The sequence below is a fragment of the Phacochoerus africanus genome, chromosome 1 (assembly GCF_016906955.1).
Source record: "Phacochoerus africanus isolate WHEZ1 chromosome 1, ROS_Pafr_v1, whole genome shotgun sequence".
In the NCBI taxonomy this organism is placed as follows: domain Eukaryota; kingdom Metazoa; phylum Chordata; class Mammalia; order Artiodactyla; family Suidae; genus Phacochoerus; species Phacochoerus africanus.
The window spans coordinates 94376691-94389762 of record NC_062544.1 but is presented as its reverse complement, the minus strand read 5'-3'; the positions used below and the strand labels follow the sequence as shown (position 1 = coordinate 94389762).

At 39.6% G+C, this 13072-nt stretch overlaps 1 protein-coding gene across 3 annotated transcripts in view; it reads left to right on the top strand.

Moving 5' to 3' along the window:
• The window catches only part of NEK10 (NIMA related kinase 10), a 179817-nt gene that overhangs the window by 8047 nt on the left and 158698 nt on the right, over window positions 1-13072 (top strand). For all 3 annotated transcript variants that reach the window (XM_047769255.1, XM_047769253.1, XM_047769248.1), the window contains exons 2-3: window positions 11076-11199; window positions 11466-11526. In XM_047769255.1, coding sequence (XP_047625211.1) covers window positions 11126-11199; window positions 11466-11526 — 135 coding nt within the window. In that variant the 5' untranslated portion in view covers window positions 11076-11125. The remainder of the gene's footprint in view (window positions 1-11075; window positions 11200-11465; window positions 11527-13072) is intronic.

Sequence of the window (13072 nt, the reverse complement as noted above, 5' to 3'; positions counted from 1 at the left end):
GGCAGGGCCTCAGGGCCCAGGTGTGAGTGGAGCTGATGGTGGGGGGGGGGGGGCAGAGGCTTCCTCCCATGGGATACCTCATTGGCCTCCTTATGCTTCCCCAGCCCCCATTTTTTTTGCTGCCCTGCAGCTTACAGAGTTCTCAGGCCAGGGATCAGATCTTAGCTGCAGTTGCGACCTAAGCCACAGCTGCACTAACGCAGGATCCCTGCGTCCCAGCGCTCCCAAGACACCACTGATCCTGTTGCACCATAGTGGGAACTCCAATATGCTCTGTTTTTATGATGAGAGAAATGGCAAGCTCGGGAAGTCTCAAGTGGTCTAATTTGTACCCTTTGTTGCTGTGTGGAGAACAGACTTGTTGAGAAGAGGCAGAGATTGGAGGTTGGGAGTCCACTTAGAAATAGTTGATCTGGTATAGTTGATAGATGGTGGTGATCTAGTGGTTAGGATTTGGCGTTTTCAGCTCTGCAGCCCAGGTCCAACCCCTGATCTGGGAAATGAGATCCCACATCAAGCTGCTGCATGCCTTAGCAAAGAAAAAAAAAGGTTACTGTGATTCAGGGGGGCCATGATGTGGATGAGGGTGCTGGCAGTGAGGACAGAGAGGAATGGACAGACAGGAAACGTACTGAGTGGAAAAATAGTGAGCAAATGAGTAAGGGCACAGGGAAGAGGAAAGGTCATTTTCCTGAGGTTTGTGTCCAGTGTGGTACTAGATTGGAGACCCCTTGAGACTCTTTGGTTCCAGTTGTCTTTATATTTTTGGAGGCCACCATCGGTCACCTCTCTCCAGATGCCTTGGTTCTAGTCCAGCTCCTCTGCTCTCTGTCTCCCCAAACCCGTCTCAGGTCTGTCTCCGTCCCTCTGTTCACACCCCTTTCTTCTCCCACCCTACCCACTCTTCTGGACCTTCTTTATGCCCACACTTTGTGAGCTTTTCCCTAGCTCTTTTTTCAGCCTACACTGTTCTTCCCTTCCCTTAAATCCATTCAGTTTATTGTCTCCTTTGGAAACTAATTTTCCCTGCTTTTTGACACTTCTGGTATTTTATTTAATCCCTTATATAAGGCTGACCTGTAAGAAATTCATTCTCTTTAAACTAAGGATAGACTTACCATATGATCAGCAATCCCACTCCTGGGCATACATCCAGAGAAAAGCCATAATTTGAAAAGATACATGCACCTCTATGGTCATAGCAGCACTATTCATGGTAGATAAGACAGGGATGCAAACTAAATGTCCATCAACAGAGGATGGATAAAGAAGATATGGGGAGTTCCCGTTGTGGTGCAATGGTTAGCGAATCCGACTAGGAACCATGAGGTTGCGGGTTCGGTCCCTGCCCTTGCTCAGTGGGTTAACCATCCGGAGTTGCCGTGAGCTGTGGTGTAGGTTGCAGACGCGGCTCGGATCCCGCGTTGCTGTGGCTCTGGCGTAGGCCGGTGGCTACAGCTCCGATTCGACCCCTAGCCTGGGAACCTCCATATGCCACAGGAGCGGCCCAAGAAATAGCAAAAAGACAAAAAAAAAAAAAGAAGATATGGTACTTATACACAATGGAATACTACTCAGCCATAAAAAATGAAATAATGCTATTTGTAGCAACATGGATGGACCTAGAGATTATCATACTAAGTAATGTATGTCAGAAAGAGAAAGACAAATACCATGATATCATTTATATATGGAATCTAAAATATGACACAAATGAACTTATCTATGAAACAGAGACAGACTCACAGACATAGAAAATAGATTTGTGGTTGCCAAAGGGAAGGTGGTTGGGGGAGGGGTGGATTGGGAGGTTGAGATTGGCAGATGTAAGCTATTATACACTGAGGGGATAAACTACCAGGCCCCACTGTATAGCAGAGAACTTTGGTCAGTGTCCTATGATAAACCATAATGGAAAAGAATATTTTTTAAAAGAAGAGTGTATATGTGTGTATAGATGGCTAGATGAATGGATGGATAGATAGATAGATAGATAGCTGAATCACTTTACTGTATAGCAGATATTAACACAAAATTGTAAATCAACTAGACTTTAATAAAAAAATTTTAAAATAGAATTTTTTTTTAAGGAGCAATATCAGCAGTTTCGTGTTGTTTAACCTACATACTTATGATTTCTTACATATATGGGTCGTGGATGGATTTTCTTACAATGCCCAGTAGTGTCTTGTGCACAATCAGAACAGTACATCAAAAATGCACTTGAAATGAAATGTTATTAGGTAAAACAATTTTATTTTATGGCTCAGAAAGTAATTCATTGTCTCCAGTTGTTATGAACATCGATATGTTTACCCAGTGTTCTCTTCATTCTTTGAAGGTCTGGGGAGTTGAGCTGAATCCATACTTAGTTATCATCATGACTTATTTCCCTGATGGCTAGTTTAAGGTGGAGATATTTTTTACCACGTCTTATTCAGTGCAGTGTCCTCAGTGCCTGGCACATATGAGGAGATCAAAGATTATTTCTTGTAGGAGTGAATGAATATCATTGTCACCTTTCTCTCTCACACAGAAGCAGAGAATCAAATGTAATCATACTATGTTTGGAGGTCAATGAGTAAAGAGAAAATTTGTGTGCTACTTTGCTATTTCCATTGACTGAGTCATATAAATTCTTTATTCATATCATCTGGACATTTTTCTCCTTTAAAACATCACCACTTAATACATGGGTCTTTGGTTAATTTGCTCTAACACAGACGTACTATAAGCTGTGTCATGAGCAGACTTGAATTAGCAGCCCCACCAGGCATAAACACAGACATATCACAGTGGCAGTTGAAGGGATCCAGAGAAATTACATTCATATCTGCAGGCATTTCCCTTTATCACAAAAGATGTGAGTTGAAGTAGGAATAAAGCTTGAAAATAAAAAATTATAATGGCATCTGTTACCGCATGTCTTAATCGACTTTGGAGCGGGGCTTTTAGTCCAACTTGGGTTAGTATTCACTGGAAGAATCCTAAGGCAACTTCTTAAAGGTGTGTCTAACACATAGCAGGTGCCCACTAAAAATTGGAATAAGTAGGAGACAGAATACTACTATAATTTTTTAACCTTTTACCCCTTCAGTGCTTGTTTAAACATAACATAGAAGATTGTTTAAAGTATAAACAGGAGTTCCTTTCGTGGCACAGTGGAAACAAATCCGACTAGGCACCACGCGGGTTTGATCCCTGGCCTTCGCTCAGTGGGTTAAGGATCTGGCATTGCTGTGAGCTGTGGTGTAGATCACAGACGTGGCTCAGATCTGGCGTAGGCTGGCAGCTGAAGCTCCAATTAGACCACTAGCCTGGGAACCTCCATATGCCATTGGTGTAGCCCTAAAAATAAGACAAAAAAAGACACACAAAAAAAGTATAAACAGTTTGTTTAAGGAAGGTGTCAAGTCTGCTGACTTGAGATCAGGGCCATGATAATAATTGTCCTTAGCTGATGACACTTCTGCCATTGGCAGTTCTGTAGCAGGTGTCTTTGTTTTGCACCATATGATGATATGAAGATACACCACCTACCTATTTCACATGAGTGAACCAGGGTGAATGGATGGGTATTTATAAGTGCCAGGGGCCAGGAGGTGGAGTTATGCAAGCGTCACTTGTTACTGTATCACCCTTTGCCGTGGGCTTAAGGCCAGTGTCAACAAGTTCTCTCTTTCCCATCTCCTTCTCAGTTGGCTGTTAAGATTTAGACCCTGAAGGTGAACAGGCTGTTTTCCTCCTACACCTAGAAGTGCTGTGTGGCCTTGGACACATTTATCTCTCTGAGTCTCAATGTCCCTGTGTATTCAGTTAAGGGCACTAAATCGTGATCTGCAACCAGGGATCCATAGATCTATTTGTTTTTGTCCTGTGCTGGGATCTTGTTTTGTTTTACTACATTAAAAAAAAATTAAAAATTTTATTGAAGTATAGTTGCTTTATAATGTGTTAATTTCTGCTAAACAGCAAAGTAATTCATTTATACATATACACATCCATTCTTTTCCAAATTCTTTTCCCGTATAGGTTATCTGTCACAGAATATTGAGTAGAGTTCCCGGTGCTCTACAGTATGTCCCTGTTGACCATCTAGTCCATGTACAATAGTGTGCATAGGCCAACTCCCAAACCCCAATCCATTGCTTCATTTTTTTTTGAAGGATAATTACATTCTAGTGACATTCTCATTATTCAGTTATGTTCAAACTCAGGACCATTACACATGGTTTCCTAATGGAAAATAAACGGGCCAGACAGTTCGGATACACAAGCCAGCTGATGACCTTGCCAGTGACTCCTTAGGGAGGGGGTTGATAGGAAAACTGATGATCTGAGATGGTGATTTGCCTAAAGTTGCAAAATAACATCATTAAACTCGAATTTCCAACTGTTGCTCCACTTGGTGTTTCACAAGTGTTTAAGTGTCTCAAAGACTTTAAGCTTTACAAGATTAAGATGGCGGTATAGAAGGACTGGAGCTCAACTTCTGTCCTAAAAACAACAAAATTACAACCAAATACTGAGCAATCTTCAACCATTGCTTCATTTTTAATGTGTGCTTTTGAGCCCCTTTAGGGAGAGTGTACCTTCTTAGGCATCACTGCTCGGTCATCTATTTTGCACCTATCATTCCTTTAGTGGTGTTCCTGGGCCTGGAAGCCAATAGACCTCTAATACTAGATGCTCTGGGAGGTTCTTTCTTGAACTAACTATCTGTCCTGTTAGCTCTACATGTATTTCCCATTGAAGAACAATAGCAATGTGATATATGGAATAAAATCAAGCCTATGGTTCAGAGAATCAGACTCCCTTTTTGAGCAATAAAAAGTAAGTCATGCTTTTTATAGTAGTTGCTTGAATTTTGATTACTTACTTTTAAAATGTGTGTGTGTGTGTTTTATTTTCCAGTGATTTGTCCTTTTCCTTTAGAGATTTACAAGCTCTAATAATAGTGGGACCATACATAGTATTTTCAAGTAGCTGTGAAATCAGAAGCAGAAGCTGCTTATCCCTTAGCTTCTTACAACATGGATAATTTTCAAAAAGCATGGCAACCCCAAGCCAAAGAAAATTACCTCTTCTGTAGACAAAACAAAAATCCAACCTCTTCCCCTCAACACCCTCCTCCAACTTGGTTTTGGAGGGATTAATGACCTTATCACGTATTTGCATGATTTAGCCATTTCCAATGTAACTTGACATTTTCTGTGTAGGATTTATAGTTTTCTAAAACACAACCAACTTGAAAAGACCAAGCATTTATATCTGTGAGATTAAGTGCAATTATTCTTTATAAAAAGAAACTCCTTCTCTGTACTCAGAGCACTTTACTTTGACTGCTCAAGTGGCCAAGGCACTTTTAAGTGTTTATTTTGAATTAACTTGAGAGTTGTAGAAAAGCTTGCAAAAATAGTACAGAGAGTTTCAAAATACCCTCCAGTCAGCTTCCCCTAAGGTAAGCCACTTGCATCACCATGGTAGTTCTCAAGACTGAGAAAACAACATTTAATCAGTACATTTTAACACATTTTTCTTATTCCTAGTTGCTCTATGTGAATTATATCCTTTTTTGGGGAGGTTATGCCCATGGCATGCATAAGTTCCTGGGCCAGGGATTGAACCTGAGCCACAGTATTGACACTTCTGGATCCTTAACCTGCTGAGCCACCAGGGAACTCCCAATTATATCTTAATTTTAATCACTTTTTTTTTCAAATTTTGAAGGTGTTTTAAGAAAATATATCTACAGTAAAGGAATTAGAGGAATTATTTTTTTAATTTTGCATTTTCTGCTCTTTGTGGGACTGAAAGTTCTCTAAGTTTCTTTAATGCCTACTTGAGTGTAGACAGAACTGCACTTAAGACATCTAACATGGAGATCAGCCATAATTCAGCCAAGGAATTAAGGACTCCCTGTTGCTGGTATAACAGGTTCTAGTTTCCTTTCATGGCAGGGTTCATAACAATTTATTTTAGTGTCTTTTTAAAAAATAATAAACCAGATGTGGCAAAAAGATAATTTTCCTTATTTGTGCCAAACTCTCATTGTTATATTCTCCGTGCTTTTTTTTTTTTCAACCATTAGTAAATGCAATAAATAAAATGGAATATTTACAAAGATGCAACCTAAGTGATTAGAAGGAAAAACAGGTTTCTGTGGGATTTGAAGCTGTTTTCCCCAAATGACACAAATGATTTTCTGTTTTATCTTTAGTAAAGATGAGGCCATTTAAGGATCTTTTGAGTAGCTAATGGGCAGAGAATCTGAAAACCATATCACAAATACTTGCCATGTTAGTGCATTTATATTACACAATTTAGATTAATTACAATTAGTTAATTGTACCATGGCATGGATATCTTCCTGTCATATGTGCTTACCCTGCAATTACCAAGAGATCTCAAGTAAATGAGGTGTGTATCTCTGGGGACTTCCTTTTAGTGTTAACCCAAACTTCAGATGACAACAGGAGATAGGAATTACTTACAAGAGTTTCTTTTTAAAAATGAATTAAAAAATTCAACAATGAGTCAGAATGGTGATTATGTCTGTACTTGATGAGGACTGTAAATACCAATCCGTTTGGTCATCCTGTGAGGTTTGGAGAGATCTTCTGTCTCCCATCTGAGATAGTATCTGGATTCCATAACTGTTATGCACAAAGGAAAGATACTGAAAATTTCTGTTCTTAAAGTAACATTCATTTGAATTTTATATCTAATCTTTCACTTCTGTGCCCACTTCTTTTTTTTTAAGAAAAAATATTGAAAAAAAACCCCAAAAATTAAATTTCACCTTTTTCATTTAGAATCAAAGAAAAATGCCCAGAAGAATACAAGTGTTTGTACAGCAAGTATTGTAATCTCTTTGGCCTCATCACATCTATAAAATAAGTGTTAGAAAATAAGTGATTTTCTATTTTTATTTTTAGCAGTGGTATCTTTTTTTTTTTTTTTTTTTCGAAATGAGACTGTGCAGAGAACCCCAGAGAAGTAGGATCCTTGAGTTAAGTGGAGAATCCACATTCAAGCCAACACTGCTTGGCCAAAGTCCTCCCCTCCCAGGCTCTCTCTTACCTCCCTTGGTTGCCCCAGAATTGATACCTACTGGCTTAGTCCTTCAGGCTCTGTGCTTAGGGCAGTGGTTCTCAGAGAAACATCCAGGGTTGCTGTGAAAGCAATAGTGTTATTTGAAAGGAGAGACCTCAGTTATCTAGGCCAGGGACTTGAACCCATGGACTAGGACTCAAACCACGCCAAAACCTACATTGAGATTTAAACCCATTTCTTCTAATTAAAATCACACAGCTGGAGTTCCCATTGGTGGCTCAGCAGGTCAAGAACCCAACTAGTATCCATGAGGATGTGGGTTCAATCCATGGCCTCACTCAGTGGGTTAATGATTTGACCTTGCCATGAACTGTGGTGTAGGTTGCAGATGTGGCTCAGATCTGGTATTGCCATGACTGTGGCGTATGCTGGCAGCTATAGCTCCGATTGGACCCCTAGCCTGGGAACTTCCAGATGCCATAGGTGCAGCCCTAAAAACCAAAAGAAAAGAAAAAACTCACATAGCTGGTCTCAGGACTTACTGAGGTTTAGGTTTTTTTATGTCCCAGTGCAGAAAGAATTCAGTGAGAGGCAAAGTGATAGGTAAGAAGTAGATTTATTGAGACAGTATGGGCTGTCTCAGAAGGTGAGAGAGTAGCCCTGAAATATGGTGAGGGGAATGTTTATGGGCTGGGTAATTTCATAGGTTAAAGAGTGGCAGGATTATTCCAGTTATTTTGGGGAAGGGGTGGGATTTCCAGGAATTAGGGCACCACCCATTTTTTGCTTTGGTCAGCCTCGGAACTGTCCTGACACCTGTGGGTATGTCACTTAGATGCTAGTGTATTACGGTGAGTGCATAATGAAACTCAAACGCCACTGGATGTTAAATCTTCTGCTGTCTTGGACCTCACTGGTGCTAACCAGTTTTTGTTGTGTCCTCAGAGGCTGTATCTCTTTTTTTAAAGATTGTGCCCTGCCCCTTTCTCTCTTATTTTGAAAGGGGGCTCTAAGCCTAAAACTAAGTAATTGTTAAAAAGCTAATAATTCATAAACTTTGGTAAAAAAAAATACATGAGCCACTCCTTTCAGATTGTGACACAAATAATTTTGGGGTTCATATAAAACTCAAAAATTTTTATGAGTTCACCCTGTGCCACCCTGTGCCATTTGCTGTTCTCTGTGGGGGGATTTATTTGTGGAAAAAGACAGACACAGACTACCCAAATGGGGCTTATGATCGAGTTCAAGGAAACCAATGAATGGATAGGAGTTATTCTGAGATGATGAGTCCCACAGGGAGATAAAACAGGGTGAGAGTGTGAGGGTGAATGGGTTGCAGGGGAGTCCTGAGCACTGAGGGGAGTCTGAGCTGAGACTGAATGACCTGGCCTAATTGTAGGGACGGGATGCAGGTGGCAAGGGCACAAGCTTTTGGGTAGCGTGAGCTATCTGTTCATGGGCCAAAATGGGTTTGTGAAGAGGGAACCAACAGAAGAGCTCAGAGCAGTCAGGGGCAGGAGGAAACTTTACTCCTTCCGCAGCCAGGACCCCTGCATCCCCATCACCCACAGCTCTTCCCTGGGTGACACAGACATCCATGGAGCCCCCATCCCTAAGGACCGTTTGTGTGCCCTGGGTATTGGCTTCCAAGTTCTCATACTTCTAACAGCCAGTGCCTGGGTCTGTTTGGGGAGGACTCCTTTCAAGCTCTGAGTCTCTTTGCCTTCAGTTAGCGGTGCCTGTGTCATCAAACCAAATTGGGGTCCCTTGCCCTGCTAATCTTCTGACACTGAGTTGTGGAGAAAGAAAGTACAGTGTTGACTGCAGAAACAAGCTAGGAGTCCAGCAAGCTGTTGCTGAAAATGTCTGAACTCCTGGAAAGAGTTTCAGCCAAGCATTTTTTTAAGGCCAGGTTGAGGGGTGGGGCTGGAGAAACAGGTCATGTGATCAACTCGTGCACAATTCTGATTGGCTGATGACGAGGTACCAGAACAGGGTCACAAGGGGTTCACATTATCAATCCTTAGACGCTAGTAGGTCTGGGAGCTTTGATCATCAAGTAGTTAATTTCTTCCTTTTGATGGGGATTTTAGTATCTCTGAAACAACTCAGGAAATGTGCAACATATTATGTTATCTTAGTATCGGGCGCCACAGCTGAGGATATGGGGGAGGGATCTGCCTGCCCTGGGAGTTTCCATAAATCCTGCTGGGTCTCAGTCGGGGCTAAGACCTCCCTCAGGGTCCTCCCTCAGCTTTGGATGTTGGCTGTGAGGCAAACTCTACCCTGTAGGGCTCTTGCCCTAGCTTGACCTCTGGGGAACATGTCCTCAGAAAGTTGTTTGCGTCTAGGAAATGGCTTAAGATATGAACTACCCTTCCCTCACCCCTCCCCTCAACACCGGTTTTGAATTATAGCCTTTGGTATATATAGCGTAATCATTTTTGTAAATTAAAGATGAAGTCAAATTAAATATTTTATGGTATTTCCAACTTCTTGAAGTTTTTTTTCGGAATAGTTTCCATTTTAACAGCTATCCTGTGGAAATGATTTTGATTTTTATGCTCAAGACAATTGCCTGCTTCTTCTGATTCTGGTGAATTTGTTTACTGCTTAATTAAGTGAAACATTTCCAGAGAGTTATCTATTTTCACTCTTCCAGTTCACAGAGTAGAAGCTAATCTTAAACTGATAAAACTATTAGGCGATTATTTCCTGTTCACACACCGGGTCCATAAAATCACAGAGCTTAAACAAGGGAATAAGACAGGGCGTTTAGCAGGGTTTGATTGTGGTGGATGTGATCTTCTAGCATCAGAAGCCTGTGAGCTTTTCCACACATTTTCATGTGCTAATAACTGTGGTTTTCATGTCCTATTTATAAAACAGTCTGGAGCTGTGGTTTGAATGGAATTTGAAGATGACAGGCCAGTGTGTCTATGTGAAATTGTCCCTCGAGGGAAAAGTAAACTTAGATTATATTTATTTTGACTGGATTTCCATTTGTTTTAGAACTTTTGGGGAATTTTAATATTTATATATAAAAAGTGATTGGATCTTTTGCTTTTGAAAAATTATGTACAGATCATTCTTCCTCTTTCTCCCCCCTCCTCCCCTGCCAAGGGAGCTTCCTCTTCTTTCTTTCTTTTAAACAGATACTAAATCAGATCTCTATCTGACTATCTCACAAAACATAGTTTAACATTCCTAAGTGTGTTTTTATTTGCTTGTTATAGAATCATACATCCTATAACAGCCCGCTTTACCTTTAGCAGTTTTCAGTCTGAGAGAGGACATAGTACACAATGAGTAATTATTTGCAGAGAGAATGAACCCGTGGTGTTAGGTCCTTGGCGAAGTCCTAAAATATTGATACGGTGCTTTTCTTGGTGTGCATCTATGATGAGAGCCCTGGTCCCCAAGTCTTAATTCCAGCTCAGTTATTTGTCACAATATGATAACTATACTGTGAAAATCTTTCTTCATTTTGTTTTGTTTTCTTTTGTTTTTCTTCGGCCTCACTCATGTCATGCAGAAGTTCTTGGGCCAGAGATGGAATCCAAGCCACAACAGTGACAATGCTGGATCCTTAACTTCTACCAGGGAACTCCCTGTGAAAATCATTTTTAAATCCTTAGATAAACTATCAAAATAGTTGGAAAACAGACTGAATCACTTTGCTGTACACTAGGAACTAACACAACATTGTAAATCAACTATATTTCAATAAAATAAATTAAAAAAATTAAGATACGGAGCAAAGGTTAAAAAAAATGACTCAAAAATTGTAGTATTGAGTAGGGTCATACACTATTATAATTATAAACTATGCTCTAAATGTATCCAAAGGACTTTGAGTGATAAATTGCAAATGTCATTAATGTTAACATTTTTATTATTGTATTAGAAGTAAATGTTAATTTGTGCATATTTAAATAAATGTTATAAGTGAATTTTGCCAGCGTTAACTGAGAATATTTTGGAGCACATAATGCAACTTAAATTTCTCCTTCCAGTTTACTTTGAAAGAAATACGATGTTAATTCTGGGGCACTGATGTTTTACAATGCCTGATCAAGACAAGAAAGTAAAGACCACAGAAAAATCAACTGAGAAAAAACAACAAGGAACCACCACCAGGTAACTCCATCCTGAGTCTTTCCTAATAATTAACTCAGGCAGTGACCACCAACCAGATTCAATGGCCTTTTGAGAAACAGAGTAGACCTTTGATAACTACTGTTCACTGAAATGTTTGATCATTTCTAGAATTCTAAGGAAATGTTTAGCATGTATTGTTTCAGTCTATAAAAGTAGGCCCCCAAGTGGCAACACTATCAGTGGATGACAGGATCAGTTCACCCAGAGGCTTCTATTGATTGACATTGTGTTATTCTTTCTCCTAGGGACTATTCGGATCTTAAAAGACTTCGGTGCCTTTTGAACGTTCAGTCAAGCAAACAACAGGTAGTGTTTTCAAAGAATGTTGCATGCATTAATGACGGGGAAATTGCATGTTTCCAAAGGATTTCCATAAGGATTCCATCTTATGAAGGATTTGTCTCTTTTGCTTTTGTTGTCACTTGTTTTGTCTTTCTTCATCCAGCTGTGTCTCTCAGACCTGGTTCAGTTTCTGCCAAGACCCTGCATCCACAGCCTTTTCATTCTTTTCCTTTCATTCCTGGGCCTCATTTGATCCATTGTTCAAGGCCCTCTGTCCTAACTGGCAAATTTCTTCAGTAGAGACATGACATTGAGTGCCCATTGTTTGATTCTGCAGAGCTTTTGGGATGTTGATTTCTCCAAAACTCTGTTCACCACATCTCCCTTCTCTCCTTCCCCATTCCTCATGCTGCCCTCTTGCTATAGTACCACTCTTGATGCTTGCTGCAAACTGTTATCTCACCGAAAAGAGGGGAAAGGAGTAAGTGTTGGTGGTTTTCATAATAGCATTTTAATTTTTTTAGTAGACAGAGAAAGAATGTTACCACCACTTTAATTTTATCTCTAAATGTTTCTTTTTGGTTTAGTTTCTGTAAGACTTTGGTGAGTCCTGAGATCAGAGGCCATCCATGGAGCTTTGGGACTAACAGAAATGCTAATAATAAGGAAAACAAGAGAACTATAGCATTTAAAAAACTTTCATTGGTATATAGTTGATTTACAATATTATATAGGTTTTAGCTGTACAACATAATGATTCAGTCTTTTTAAGATTATGCTCAATTTATAGTTATTATAAATATTTACCTATGTTCCCCATGCTGTGTAATATATCCTTGTAGCTTATTATTTACTTTATATATAGTAGTGTGTATTTCTCAATCTTCTAGCGTTAGTCTGTTGATGGGCATGTGGTTTGCTTCCATATCAATGACTGTTGTAAGTAATCTGCTATCAACATTGAGGTTGATGTAACTTTTTGAATTAGTGTTTTCATTTTCTTCGGATGTATACTTGGGAATGGAATATCTGGATGGTAGTTCTATCTTTAGTTTTTTGAGGAACCTCCATACTGTTTTCCACAGTGGCTATATCAGTTTAAATTCCTGCTAACAGTGTATTAGTGTTCCCTTTTCTCCACATCCCTTTCAACATTCGTTGTTATCTTTTTGATGATAGTTACTCCAAGAGTGACTTGATATCCTGTTGTGGTTTTGATATGCATTCCCTGATGATTAGCAAGGCACATCTTTTCATGTGACTATTGGTCATCCAAATACCTCCTTTGAAAAAATGTCTATTCAGTTCTGCCCATTTTTTAATTAGGATTTTTTTTTGGTATTGAGTTTTGTGAGTTATTTACATATTTTGGCTATTAACTCCTTATTGGTCATATCATTGGCAAATATTTTCTTCCATTCAGTAGGTTGTCTTTTCATTACATTGATAGTTTCCTTTGCTGTGCAAAAGCCTTTAAGTTTAATTAGGTCCCTTTTGTTTATTTTTTCTTTTGTTTCCTTTATGTTAGGAGACAGATCCAAAAAAATATTGCCACAATTTATGTCAGAGT